The sequence below is a fragment of the Esox lucius genome, chromosome 4 (assembly GCF_011004845.1).
Source record: "Esox lucius isolate fEsoLuc1 chromosome 4, fEsoLuc1.pri, whole genome shotgun sequence".
NCBI classification, from domain to species: domain Eukaryota; kingdom Metazoa; phylum Chordata; class Actinopteri; order Esociformes; family Esocidae; genus Esox; species Esox lucius.
Window position 1 is genome coordinate 9745944 of NC_047572.1, and position 15395 is coordinate 9761338.

At 40.3% G+C, this 15395-nt stretch overlaps 1 protein-coding gene across 7 annotated transcripts in view; it reads left to right on the forward strand.

Moving 5' to 3' along the window:
* The window catches only part of fstl5 (follistatin-like 5), a 179587-nt gene extending 164402 nt beyond the window's left edge, over positions 1 to 15185 (forward strand). For all 7 annotated transcript variants that reach the window (XM_034291899.1, XM_034291900.1, XM_013132285.3 and 4 more), the window contains one exon: positions 12688 to 15185. In XM_034291899.1, coding sequence (XP_034147790.1) covers positions 12688 to 13390 — 703 coding nt within the window. In that variant the 3' untranslated portion in view covers positions 13391 to 15185. The remainder of the gene's footprint in view (positions 1 to 12687) is intronic.
* The last annotated feature ends 210 nt before the right edge of the window (positions 15186 to 15395 follow it).

Here is a 15395-nt window from a genome sequence, read left to right on the forward strand (position 1 = left end):
CATTATATAAATTGGGTTTTCGGATATCGGAGGACGTTTGTCCATGGTTATTATACAAGGTCTCTCATTAAACCATCAAAATGTGTTGAAAACACACGCGCACACACACACACCCACTCACACACAAACGCAAGCACACGCGCACACACATGCATGCACACTCACACACACACACGCATACAAACAAACACACACACAAACACATCTGATAGCAATTGCAACCAGCTTTTAGTTCTGATTGTAGCCTACATTTTCCAAGGTCTTTCCCAGACCTCTGATGGTTATTGTAATCTGTAAATAATGACTATATAATAAAATATTTCATCATCATTTACTGTATAGTTTTTCTTACAGATTTCTTTCTGGGAATTGTTTTTGGAGCATCCAGCTTTATCAGACATGTGAATGTCATCTCCTGGTACTGTAGTCTCACGTTCAAAGTTCATTGCAATACAATGAACTTACAAGGACTTTGCAACACATTCATAAGCAAGATCATTTATTATATGCTTTTGTCAAACACCATAAGTTGATGTATTCCTTATGTCACAATATTGCACTGATGAATGTTTTGATGGCAGACATAAGCATTTTATCAGTGCTTACATGCTGCATATTTTGTGAGGGTAATGAACATACCATGGCCTGATTTGATTTACTGTACACTACTTTAAATCATGGAGTAAAAGTGGGAGGTTTTACTATTCTCTTAATGTTTCTTAACATCCAGGTATTCCCACAATGCACTGCCCAGGGCATAACAAACTACTTTAGCACTGCACATTCATTAAAATGATTGACTAAATGTCACACGATTCTGTAAGTACGCTGGCTCATTTATTTGTTGTTCTTCCATAGATAGTATACATATTGCGTTGCCTTCAAGTTGTTATTAATTGCACAATTTGGAATAGCAGCAGGGGGACAGTTAGAAATGTTCTGCGGTTGGTCGAAAATGGGGGAGGGTTTTGAAAGTTTTTATTTTCTCTTTTGGGAGAGTGTTTTTTTAATTTATTGGGCACAAGGGAGGGCAATGCATTTCTTTCCTTTTGCATGTTTTTATATATCATTTCTTCCATCCTAGACAGATTTCCACATCTGCTTGTATGCATCTCCCCTATTAAATTGTTATGTTACTTCCATTGCGCCCTACAACTGAGTGAGATATTACTTTTGATAGTGTGTAAACTGCAGTGAAAATGTAATTGGAGTATAAGTGCAGTAATATTTAATTCAATTCATTTAAATCAGTTGTGAGTCTGCCATTATGTGTAGAAAGATACAGTAGCTCAAAATTGTGCCTATTCTATAGTGTTGTCAGTTCTCCCGTTAGGACCAGTTATTCAAGAAAAGCATACTTTCTACCTCAGCCTGGGTGGATTCTACTCAACCTGCTATCTAATGCTTCAATATTTCCCACAACATTTCTCATTTAACAAAATGTATATATACAGTCATGTCCAAAACTGGCACCTGTTCTGAATAAAAATATTTAATACAGAACCTAACTCTGTATATCCTATTAAATCAGAAAATAAACATGTAGCATTACCAAAATGTCGACACCATTGATATATAATTACCAAAATGTTGACACCTTAGATATAATACAGTATTTGTCCAAAAGCAAGGCCTTCCAATAGCCATGGTTGAGCTTCCTGCATCCTTGTACTGGCCATTTGGCCCACTCCTCTTGTGCAAACTGCTCCAGTTCTCCTAGATCTGAAGAATGCCTCCCAACTGCTTTTTTTCTGTCCTCTCCACAGGTTTTCAATAGGATTTACAGTAGACTCATTGTTGGCTCCAGTGCAGTCCATCTTTTTCTCTTGAACAATTCCTGGGTGGTTTTTGAAATGTGGTTGGGGTCATTGTCCTGCTGGAAGGTCCATTAATTTTGACAGAGATCTTTTGCAGCCACGTCTAGGAAGATTGGCTACAGTGGCATGGGCCTTAAACTTTTTGATAACATTACAGGGTTGAAAACTGAACGAACAAGGTCACTGGAGATAGACCTGTAGCCTTCAGATTTTCTATGCTTGGCTACAGTCTTGTGTCCAACAATTCTGTTTTCTCCATGCTCATTTCTGTACACACAGTGACACAAAACAGGAGAATGAGTAATTATTTCTATTTACACCGGTTGAATGAATGCAACTCACCTCAGGTAATGGAGAGTCAAAGTAAAGGAGAATCACCTGCTTGAACCTTCTAACTACTTGAAAATGCCAATAGTATTGGCCAGGGCATTTTAGGATTTCTTGGTACATACATATATATTTAATATGCAGTATCTCACAAAAGTGAGTACACCCCTCACGTTTTCTTTTCTTGTGACAACACAGAAGAAATGACACTTTGCTACAATGTAAAGTAGTGAGTGTACAGCTTGTATAACAGTGTAAATTTGCTGTCCCCTCAAAATAACTCAACACACAGCCATTAATGTCTAAACCGCTGGCAACAAAAGTGAGTACACCCCTAAGTGAAAATGTCCAAATTGGGCCCAATTAGCCATTTTCCCTCCCCGGTGTCACGTGACTCGTTAGTGTTACAAGGTCATTAATGGCTGTGTGTTGAGTTATTTTGAGGGGACAGCAAATTTACACTGTTATACAAGCTGTACACTCACTACTTTACATTGTAGCAAAGTGTCATTTCTTCAGTGTTGTCACAGGAAAAGGTATAATCAAATATTTACAAAAATGTGAGGTGTGTACTGTATATACACAGAAGTGCCAGAAAGTCTAATACTTGGTAGGCCTCCCACGGGAGCGCAGAACTGTAGAAATACGATGGGACATGGACTCCATGAGCTTGTGGAAGTATTCTGCAGGCAATGAACACCATCGCATGAAACGATTCTTGGAGAGTGGTCCACAATTCTGTTGTATTCCGAGGTTTAGGATTTCTGTGTTTCACAGCGCGTTGTATGGCATCACAGATGTGTTCGATAACGTTGAGATCTGGTGACTTAAGTGGGAATGGCAAGACCCCAAACTCTGATTACTTTAACCATTATTTGACATGTAAAGACTTGAGTGGCAGCGCATTGTCCTGTTGGAAGAGGCCAAACCCATCAAAATCCACGCAGGACATGAACGGGTGTAACTCGTCAGAAAGGATGCACACATAGCGTCAGAGACGTTTGTAGACGTACCAGGGGTCCCATTGAAGCTAAACAAACCCCATTCCATTATGGAGCCACCACCAGCTACAATGGCATGGTACTATGCCCTGTTGACATGCAGGATCCATGGCTTCATGGGGATTTCTCCACACACAGATCCTTCCATCTGCCTGAAACAGTTGGAAGTGCGACTCGTCAGACCAGGCTACTCGTTTCCAGTCATCAAGTGTCCAGTGGCGGTGTTCACAGGCCCAGGCGAGGCGCATCGCTGTGGGTCCAGTATTCATCAGGGGTCCTCAAGTGGGGCGTCGGCTCCAATATCCCAGAGGGAATGTAGTACAGTCCTCATGCTGATGTTTGTTGAGGGCCCAGCATTGAATGCAGATGTTATGTGAGGCAGTGTTGCACGCCTATCGCGTGAAACGATTCTTGCTAGCCGACACTGGTCACATTCTCCCACAGTCATTTAATGGTCACACAGCTGTCGTTAGTTTGAACGGTACACCCTTGAAATGGTAGTATGTGAAAATCCAAGCTTCTTCTCTACCTCGGAAATGCTATGACCCATCTCACAAGCTCCAACAATTAAACCATGTTGAAAATCACTTAAATCGTGATAACATCTCATTCTCATGGCGGAAACAACGCTAGATGCTTCTACAAATGTCTATCACTTCATATATACACTGATGCAACCAATGACGTGCATGGGTGGCGTTGCTATGTATTTTGTATGGGCTCATCTGTACCAGTTTTTCTGGCACTTCAGCAAATAGTCTGAATATAAACTGATCAGCCATAATATTATGACCACCTGCCTAATATTGTTGAGGTCCCCCTTTTGCCGCCAAAACAGCCCTGACCCATCGAGGCATGGACTCCACTAGACCTCTGAAGGTGTGCTGTGGTATCTGGCACCAAGATGTTAGCAGCAGATCCTTTAGGTCCTGTAAGTTACGAGGTTGGTCCTCCATGTATCGGACATGTTTGTCCAGCACATCCCACAGATGCTCGATAGGATTGAGATCTGGGGAATTTGGAGGCCAAGTCAAAACCTATTAACTGATTGTTGTATTCCTCATACCATTCCTGAACTATTTTTGCTTTGTGGCAGGGCGCATTATCCTGCTGAAAGAGGCCAATGCCATTAGGGAATACCGTTGCCATGAAAGGGTGGTCTGCAACAATGCTCAGTCTGCAACAATTGCATGGTCTGCAACAATGCTTAGGTAGGTGGTACGTGTCACAGTAACATCCACATGAATGGCAGGACCCAATGTTTCCCAGCAGAACATTGCCCAAAGCAACACACTGCCTCTGCCGGGTTGCCTCCTTCCCAGAGTGCATCCTGATGCTACACACTAAGCGACACACACGCACCCGGCCGTCCACGTGATGTAAAAGAAAACGTGATTCATTAGACCAGGCCACCTTCTTTCATTGCTCTCTGGTCCAGTCAAGGACAAAAATCTGATATCAACTTTGGAGGGGAAAATTACATGAAATTTTCTCAAGAGGAATTATTGAGGGGAACACCAAAAGTAGTGCTGTAATACTGTTCTAGTTTGCGCCATTGGTTTGCTCACTGCTGGAGCTCTTCAAATTCAGCTATTGTGAGTGTGAACCCTACCAACATATAACAAACTTACTGTATCAACCTCAAAATAGCTACATGCATTGAGTGCCTTTCAGACTGTAGACATAAACACAGTCATCTTGCCAAAAACATGCTATTAAGTGTCGATAGTCAGCACAGGTGCTTTCATTGCGTCATAATAATATTATATAAATTGCATTGTTATGCTTACCTATGATTTGTGGGGGGGGGGGGGGCAAATCCTAGGTTTCCCTGGATGGGGGGGTCGTGTACCCCTGTCCCCCCCGGGATTTCCGCCTATGGGTCCCGTTCTAATGCTCATTTGCCCATTGTAGGCACTTTCGGCAGTGGACAGGGGTCAGCATGGGCACCATGACTGGTCTGCGGCTAGGCAGCCCCATACATAACAAACTGCGATGCACTGTGTTCTGACACCTTTTATCAGTACCAGCATTAACTTTTTCAGCAATTTGAGCTACAGTAGCTTGTCTGTTGGATCGGACAACATGGGCCAGCCCATGACCCTCTTCCCGGTTCACCGCTTTTCATTCCTTGGACCACTTTTAATAGGTACTGACCACTGCAGACCGAGAACACCCCACAAGGGCTGCAGTTCTGGAGATGCTCTGGCCAGTCATCACAATTTGGTCCTTGTCAAAGTCGCTCAGATCCGTACGCTTGCCCATTGTTCCTGCCTCTAACACATAAACTTTGAGGACAGAATGTTCACTTGCTGCCTAATATATCCCACCCACTGACAGGTGCCATGATAATGAGATTATCAGTGTTATTCACTTCATCTGTCAGTGGTCATAATGTTATGGCTTTAGGTGAGTGTGTATATATATATATATATATACACTCACCTAAAGGATTATTAGGAACACCTATTCAATTTCTCATTAATGCAATTATCTAATCAACCAATCACATGGCAGTTGTTTCAATGCATTTAGGGGTGTGGTCCTGGTCAAGACAATCTCCTGAACTCCAAACTGAATGTCAGAATGGGAAAGAAAGGTGATTTAAGCAATTTTGAGCGTGGCATGGTTGTTGGTGCTAGACGGGCCGGTCTGAGTATTTCACTGAAATAACCACTCGTTACAACCGAGGTATGCAGTAAAGCATTTGTGAAGCCACAACACGCACAACCTTGAGGCGGATGGGCTATAACAGCAGAAGACCCCACTCACCACTCATCTCCATTACAAATAGGAAAAAGAGGCTACAATTTGCACAAGCTCACCAAAATTGGACAGTTGAAGACAGGAAGAATGTTGCCTGGTCTGATGAGTCTCGATTTCTGTTGAGACATTCAGATGGTACAGTCAGAATTTGGCGTAAACAGAATGAGAACATGGATCCATCATGCCTTGTTACCACTGTGCAGGCTGCTGGTGGTGGTGTAATTGTGTGGGGGATGTTTTCTTGGCACACTTCAGGCCCCTTAGTGCCATTTGGCACTAAGTGCCATCGTTTAAATGCCACGGCCTACCTGAGCATTGTTTCTGACCATGTCCATCCCTTTATGACCACCATGTACCCATCTTCTGATGGCTACTTCCAGCAGGATAATGCACCATGTCACAAAGCTCAAATCATTTCAAATTGGTTTCTTGAACATGACAATGAGTTCACTGCACTGAAATGGCCCCCACAGTCACCAGATCTCAACCCAATAGAGCTTCTTTGGGATGTGGTGGAACGGGAGCTTCGTGCCCTGGATGTGCATCCCACAAATCTCCATCAACTGCAAGGTGCTATCCTATCAATATGGGCCAACATTTCTGAAGAATGCTTTCAGCACCTTGTGGAATCAATGCCACGTAGAATTGAGGCAGTTCTGAAGGCGAAAGGGGGTCAAACACAGTATTCGTATGGTGTTCCTGAAATAACATATGGAATTCCTATGTTTATGTATATTTTCCATTCTTCAAAGTAGCCACACTTTGCATTGGTGAGGGTGTGGCACACTCTTGGCATTCTCTCAACTTCATGAGGTAGTCACATATAATAATAATAAAGAACCTCATCAAGCAAAGCTGCCTATACTTCATACAAGGTTCACTGCGTGAAAATGCCAACCAGGATGTTACAGTCATCTGTATCAAATGATGCTCTGCTTAGTTGTATAGTGCATGTGCACAGAAACATTTAGGTGCAAAATTAATAGTTATTAATAATTAAATAATTGATAAGTATAGCAGCATGTTAAAAATGTGAATAGCTTTTGGCTGACCATTATATGCAGCAAGCTCTTTAGCATAAAGAGACTGGCAGGGGGAGTGAGCTCTTCCATGATGGTCAGCTAACCCTTATCGTTCAGACAGGTAGCCCTCAATGGCCTCGATTGTGGCACAAAAAAAGGGGGGCATATGCTAGAGTTGTATATCATGGTAGCCACACCATAACTGGTTATCAGAGTTTGACAATGGACTTATTTGTTCTGCACTGCCGAGTAAATAAAGCTACAACCCCATTTCCAAAAATGTTGGGACGCTGCCTAAAATGCAAATAAAGACAGAATGTAATGATGTGCAAATCATTTATTCCTATATTTAATTGAAAATAGTACTAAGACAACATATCAAATGATGAAACTGAGAAATGTTATTGTTTTTGGTAAAATACATGCCCATTTTGAATTTGATGCCAGCAAAACATTTAAAAAAAGTTGGGACAGGGGCATGTTAACCACTGTGTTACATCACCTCTTCTTTTACATTACTCTGTAAGTAATTGCTTGATATAGGATTTCAGCTGCTCAGCAGTTCGGGGTCTCCTGTGTCATATTTTTTATTTCATAATTCATCAAATGTTTAAATGGGTAACAGGTTCAGACTGCTGGCAGGCCAGTTTAGCACCCGGACTCTTTAACTAGGGAGCCATGCTGTTGTAATACATGCAGAATGTGTTTTGGCATTGTTGCGCTGAAATAAGCAAGGCCTTCCCTGTTAAAGACGTTGTCTGGATGACAGCATATGTTGCTCTAAAATCATTTCTGGATCTTGTTTATGTATGGTTTCTTCTTTGCATGGTAGAGTATTAACTTTATTTATAAATTGTTTTTAAAATTTGTGGATGCAGCGACATACTGTGTTCAGAGACAATTGTTGTAGCACTATTTGCCTGCACAGTCTTTCGCAGGGTGGGGAACCCCTACCCATCTTTACTTCTCATCCTCTCTGGGATGCTCTTTTTATACCCAATCATGTTGCTGACCTGTTGCCAATTAACCTAATTAGTTATGAGATGTTCCACCAGGAATGTTTAGCATTACTTTTCCATTCTTTTGTTGCCCCGTCCCAGCTTATATGAAATGTGTTACTGGCATCAAATTCAAAGTGGGCATACATTTTTCAAGGAACAATAACATTTCTCAGTTTCAACATTTGATATGTTGTCTTTCTACTATTTTCTGTTGAATATTGGGTTTAAATTATTATCTTTTTTGTCACAACTTTTTTTGGAAACAGGATTGTAGAAATATACTGTCTATAGTGCTCTTTATCATACTGTTACATGAGTAAAAGTGCTCTCATTTAATTGAGTCTGCCAGTCTCTCAGTTAATAATCACAGTTATCTATTAAGGAATATTTGAGCGGATTACAAAATGGGTTAATCAGCCTTATTACAAACACTCTCCTAATCACTGTACTGGTTCAATGCAACTAGCTGTAGCTGTCCTACATATTGAGAAAAGGGATGCACTTTGCTATACGGTCTGGGAATGTCATAACATGTTCACAGAAATTATACAATGCACCAGACACTGCATTCACAGCTCCTGGTATCGTCACAGTTCTGTTTCTCAAATAGATCAAATGGTTGTTAAATTCTCAAACTATGTTAACTTTCAATTCATTTCACTCCCAGTGGGTGCATGTTTTTTTCTTCTTACCCTACGGTGCTCATGTTGTGATCAAAAGCTCCCTGGGATGAATTCCTGGGGATTTTGTGAGGGAAGTTCGCATATTCTAGCGTCTCCTAATTGCATAAAGTGAATGGTTCTTTATTTATATATTATAAAAGTTTAAGGGTGTGGCATCGGTCTTGTAATGTCTCGTTATTACCCTGTACAGCACCTAGTTTAGACCTACCATCAGTTCTGCTGATGACCAAGTCACCCTACCCTGGCACCCTTTTGGACGATACAATCTTTGGATCAATGCTTTACTTCACAGTGCTGATAATGTGCTCCATCACTCTATAACAGCAATTTTCTGTCCACATGAACAGGCAGCGGGGGCGTTTAAAATTGCATAAAAGAAGATGGATGATACAGAGATTGAAGTGCATGTCAGAATTTATAAGACCGCATTCAGATTTAATTGTGCCTTGTCGCCCCTCACATTTTCCCTCCGGACTTTAAAGAGATCACTCTAATGTGTCATTATCTCTACTCTTTTGACTTTTTTTCTGAATGTATAATATAGTATTTTCAATGATTAATATGCCCACTGAAATCTATTATTGTGAAACATTTCAGCCCAACATGCAGAGATTGCTCATTTGAGGCGATGAGAAAATGGACACTGAAATGTGAAATGTGTAGACCGTATCCACCTCTCTTCCTCTCAAACCAATCCTGAGGCCTTTTCTTTGAAGAACTGAGATATTGCAGCTTACAGACTCACACACCCATCCATTTCAACCATTTAGAATGCAATATGAGACAGGTGGTGCAAATAGAAGTCACTGTTATGATGTGCATCACAGCATGAGCGGGAGAAATGGGCAGCTTTTAAATAGTCATGAGGATAAGAGACCTAGCATTTCTCTTAACTTTTATGTATGTAAATGTTACTATCTTGGTGAAGGTTTGCTTAAATTCTTATGGAAATTCTTATGCAGCCCTTCTATAAGATGTCAAACAATTCAGTCTGGTGAGAATTGATTCAAGCTTGTAGGTGTAATGTGCATCATTAATGAATATATTCATGAAGGAAATAATAAGAATGACTTACCTTAAAAAATTCCTCAGATAGACATTTTAATGTAATTTATCTTAACTTGCTGTCTCACCACTTCTACCTGTCATGTTAGCGCATGATGCTCTCCAAAACGTTGCCCCTTCGAAGCAGGGCAGTGTAAACAGAACTGTCTCTGTTAGCAAAGACTAGTATAAATTGTCATTTGCATTTTACATATGCCATTTACCAGAGACTCTTATCCAGAGGGACTTCCAATAGTGAGTGCATACATTGTTTTGATATTTGTGACTAGATTTCTTTTGTTAAGAGCTTTTGCTAGAAATTGCCTGTTGGCAGCTGCACTGAGCCTTGGAACCCAATGGAAGCCAGAAACTGCCAGAAGAAAGAATTTAAGATGTTTATATGGCTTCTGTCACTTTTGTGATATATGCCCCTGGTGGTTGCACCCGTAAAAGGATTTAACAGGTGGGAGTTACTTCCGGTGTAGTAGGGTGGGAGTTCTTGTGTGACGGATAATAGGGCGGGACTTACGTTATCGCGTTGCTATGCCCGGTTAATGAAAGATGACAGGGTGTGTTTTGACTATAAGGGGCGTGCATTGGCTATGAAAAAGTCTGTTATTTATGATTGCTTTGTTGATAATTTACAATTTGTGTATGGGTTTTGGCTTGGTAAATTCCCAGCATTTGATGTTACAAGTGATGTAACAGCCGAGTGTGTAACAGATGATTTATAACATAGAAGAATTGCATAATTACATTTTTTATGATGTATTTGTGATTCAACAAGATCTTTTCCCCTGATTGATGTTAGGTTGTAAGTATTATAAAAAACTGTTTCTTGACTACTTGGGTTTGTTGTTTATTATTATATTTCAACGCTTTGGTGTGGAAGATGGAAGACTGTTGAATTGGCAGATATATTTTCAACCTTTTAATACCAGAGGTCACATTTTATGCATTGCCTGAAGGCGAAGTGTTTAAGTAGAGTGTGACTGAAAATTAGCTTAAATGCTCATTTATATTGTATATTTCCAAATTAGTTTCATTTGGGCCCCAAGCCGGGCCCCTAAAACAATAATGCATTGCTCAAAACAGCATTTAACCAGCCTGTGACTATCATGCTGCTGACAGAATTTGTGAAATTGGTCGCTAGAATACAACCAAACAGAGGCTGTATTCACAAAAAAATATATCTTACCACTAGGAGGACTCCTAAACAGCACTAAAAGTTCCTAGATGAGAGTTTATTCTTAAAAACTATTCACAAAGCTGCTAAGACCAACTTTTACTGAGGAACGGGAAGAAGTCTTAGGCTAAGAGAAAGGGCGGGGTTGACCCCATGGCTATGGATGATGTCATGTTCCATGAACAAGCCCTCTTACTATGCCCACAGTGATTGGCTGATAGGGGAGGGGTCTCTGTGGGTGAATTCATCATAGCGATACTGTAGAAGAATGTGTCAGATTGCCGACAACAGCCTTTAGGATTGTTTGTGACTTGGTCTTAGTGACTTAGGTGTCCTCTTGACTACTCCTAACTTTTCCCAGGTCAAGGAGCTGGTTTTAGCAGTAAAACACTTTGTGAAATACTCTTAGACCAAAAATGTAGAAGTCATAAAGTTGGGACTGACACATATTTTTTTTTTAAGAATTACTCCTAAATATTTTCCCATGATTGATAAATCTAAGGCAGAGGAAGTCCAGCTGCTGACCCACACCAAAATGCCTTGATTCAGCCATCTTAATGCCCACTGGCCATTTTGGCACAGAGCTAGGACCACTTAATCTAAGATACCTGCCAAATCATGACAAGGGTTATGAAGATACAGACAACTGTCTTACCAAACACGCTTTATAAATCATCAAGACAACATTGGGCCTTATCCTGGAAGCTGTTATTGCGACCATTCTCCAGAAAGCATGCACTGGGTGTGAAGTTAACCATCCTAGTCAAAGAAAGCATTCCTGCCTTAATCTAAAAGAAACATTTTTGGAGATTGATTATGATTATATTGTAGAGAAAATATTAACATTGAGACTGAAACAGGCGCTGGCACAAATTTTTCATGTGTTCGGTTTTTGACCATCGCTGACCAAGATACAAGGGCCCTGTAAGAACATTCTGTGTGACCTCAAGCAGGAGCCATGCATCATACTGATTTATGAAAATAGTGCAGAAGCAGCATGCAACACAGAAACATCTTGGGCTGACAAAACCAAATTGTAAGGATTGGGGAACTTTAGTTGAGGTATTTACATGTATCTAAGCAAAATGTATGTAGGTTTAGAGATTGAAAAGTTATTGGACAAAGCTATCAAAGGTATATTTCATGACAGTTTATTTATTAATAACCACGGTATGTCATTACAACACTTTGAATTTAACAACCATATCGAAATGGTCAGGAATACAGCTGATGATTGGCAGCAATTGTTTTCTAACGTTGTCTGTAGCTATTCATTTTCAAAGGAATAGAGTTATTGTTCATGATAAACAATACATTTCAGATAAATTTGGTTCACATGATTGCTTATAGTGTGGAAAATTACAACATGACAACTTTTTCATTGTCAATAGGCTAAAGTTACTTGATAAACAGCGCAACTGTTGCTTGATGAATTTAGCAAATGTTGCTTTTTTCCTGAAGCTAAAATTTAACAAGTGTGGATTACACTCTATTTGTCCTTGCAGATTATAGTTTTATGTAATCTGTTTTTATTTTTTAAACCTTTAATATGTTTAGGATTGAAACTTTGGCAAGTTACTACTTTGCAATCGTGTGCTTAGGCTGCTGTCAAGGAGGCACTGTGACACAATGGTATTTTAGAGCTGGTAAGCACAAACAGCAAAAAAAAAGAACGACAGCATTGCAGTGTGAATGAAAAAGAAAATCTACATATCATAGAAGTGTGTGAAGTGGGCCATGAACAAAAAGATATATATCAACCTTCTACAATGAATGTTATAGTTTTAGGTTTACAATAAAAAGAACTACTAACATTCAGGTTTTTTTTTTTGCGGTCTAGATTTGGAATTGTCCTCCACAGAAATGAACCAGCTCTCCACAAGATTGACCTGGAGACTACTTCATCAGTGAAGAACATCAGCCTAGCAGAGTACAACTGCATCCCCAAGTCTCTGGCTTACACTCACCTGGGCGGCTACTACTTTGTCAACTGCTGGCCTGACTCCACAGGCGCCACCCGACCCCAGCTCATTGTGGATAGCGTGATGGACTCTGTGGTTGGACCCAATGGGGATGTCACCGGCACCCCGTATGTGTCCCCAGACGGTCACTACCTGGTCACAGTAGACGATCGCGATGGTCTGATGAGGATCCAGCAGATCACAGTGCACTGGGAGATAGGCCAGCCCTTCGACATCCACACCAACCTTCATCTGTCGGACGTGGCCTTCCAGCCGTCCTTCACCGAGGTCCACCAGTATAACATCTTTGGAAGTTCCGGACGGCAGACAGATTCTCTGTACGTCGAGCTGAGCACAGGAAATGTTAAGATGATCAAAAGCCTTAAGGAGGCCATCAAGACACCCGATTGGCCGTGGAGTAATAAGAACCGCATGATGACTGGCAGTGGACTTTTCGGACAGTACCTGATAACCCCGTCCAGGGAGTCTGTTTTTATCCTGGATGGTCGTCTAAACAAGCTCAACTGCGAGATCACTGATATTGTCAAAGGCAACGTAGTGGCGTGGGTTGGTGAGTCGTAGGCCGGTCTACGTCCAGACTCAACCCTATGTTAGATTATTAAGGTACAGTTGCACTGAATTAGGTTGCGGATATATCATTTATTGGATGTGATGAAACACGTACGCAGTTTTCAAAACCAAATATTGAATCGTTCAAAAAACGTATTGGACCTTGGGACCTTCATTCCAAAAAATAGGGAGTGATTTATAAAATGTTTTGTTTGTTTGCTTGCTGAGTCTTGGTTGCTCTCCAAGATCTTCTAGGTGATCTCTGTTGAAATTAGCTGCACATTAGCATTTTTGTTTGATTGCAAGTCTCGCTAATTCAAATTGATGGAGATTTTTCTATAATCAATTTAACTGTGGTTCTGCTAAAACAAGGGAGAAAAGATTTCTAGACTATCCGCCTCAGTATCGTCTACCCCGTTTTCTCTTTTTTCCTGTGCCTTGAAGGAAAACACTCCAAATGAAGAATTAATGTAATTATTCCCGTTGCGGCTGCAGATTACACCTTGTTCTATTTGACCTTGCTTCATGGTGAGAGATTCTCCAAAAATCCATGTTTTGTCTTCTTTTTTGTCTCTGACTTACGTGGAGTCCCATTCTGGGCTAATTAAAATGAGCTCTTGCTGAGATCCCGTCTCGTTTGAAGTGGGGACGAGATTGAGTTTGGAATCCTGAAGTAGTGCTGCTTGGGTCACCTTTGGTCTCCGAGAGTCATAAACTGAGCTAATGATTTGAATATGATTTGGACTCAACAACAATGTTAATGAATTGATCTATATAAATATTTGTGGGACAAATTATTTAATGTTTCCTACTATGATTCACATTTGGTCAATTTGCGTGTGTTTATAGAGAGAAAAAAAATCAGATTTGAAAAATATTCCCAACACAAAAATAGTCATCATATACTGTACAACCCGACTGAATGTACTTGCATTATTGTCAGTTAATAATTTTGGCAATGTTTAGCAAATGCATAATGAATATTACAGTGAAAGAAAGAAGGATTTGTTTAGTGGGCAATTTCATATGTAGACAATAGAGGATCTTTGAGTTGTGTGGGTCTAGTGAGTATATATACTGTATATATAGTAAGAGACCTTGGTCTATAAGCTTCAAGTGAGAGTCACATTTCTTTTAAAATGTAACATGGTGGAGCATAGTTGGGTAAATCAGTTGTACCTATGAAACCTGGCAAGCACATGTCCTATTGTGCTTAGGACGCATAATAATTCCTTGTAATTTCCTTGAAAGGACACATTCTATGCATTTTCACCATAGCACTCTAACACAACAACTAATCATTTAATCTTGTATTGTTCAAATCAGATGTTGGACCCTTAGTTGTATTGTAGACAAGCCCATTTTATTTTCCCAACTGAGAGCAGACATTTTATATAGATTTGTTTATCTTAATAGTTCTGTTTGGTCATTATAATCTCAATGTATTTTCTTATTTTTTTCTATCACATTTAGTTTGGTCTTCCCCCTTGAATATAGGACTGTACCTGTCAATTTTCTTATTGGATTATGGAGAGTTGGCTAAGTTCCCTAACATGTTTGTTTTCACACACCATTTGAGGGCTCTTTTCATCATTTTGAGTAAATACACCCCCTCCTTTTTAACAAGCGTCAACAGCACCACTGTCATCTTGCTATCCTTGACCAAGTACATTGTGATTTCACCTACAGAGACGTTGTCATTTCCATTATAGCCATGTACTGTCTTATGATTCATGTGGTTGTTATTTATGTAGAGAATACGCGCTTGACATTTTACCTGACAATAAAGTCTATACCTTCAACAGTACCTTTGAAAATGCTGGAATGTCCTTGCTGTGGAAAATATGCTAAATTTAAATGACCCTTATATTGAAATACTTATAAGCTGGGACCAGGATTTAACCCTGGGATCTGAACCTGGGACTTGATGTGGTCACACTATGACATTCAAAGCAGCTCAGAGAATTTTCTCAGCCTAGCTTCTGTTTGCACACCGTCCGGTGAGGTTTTCCCTACT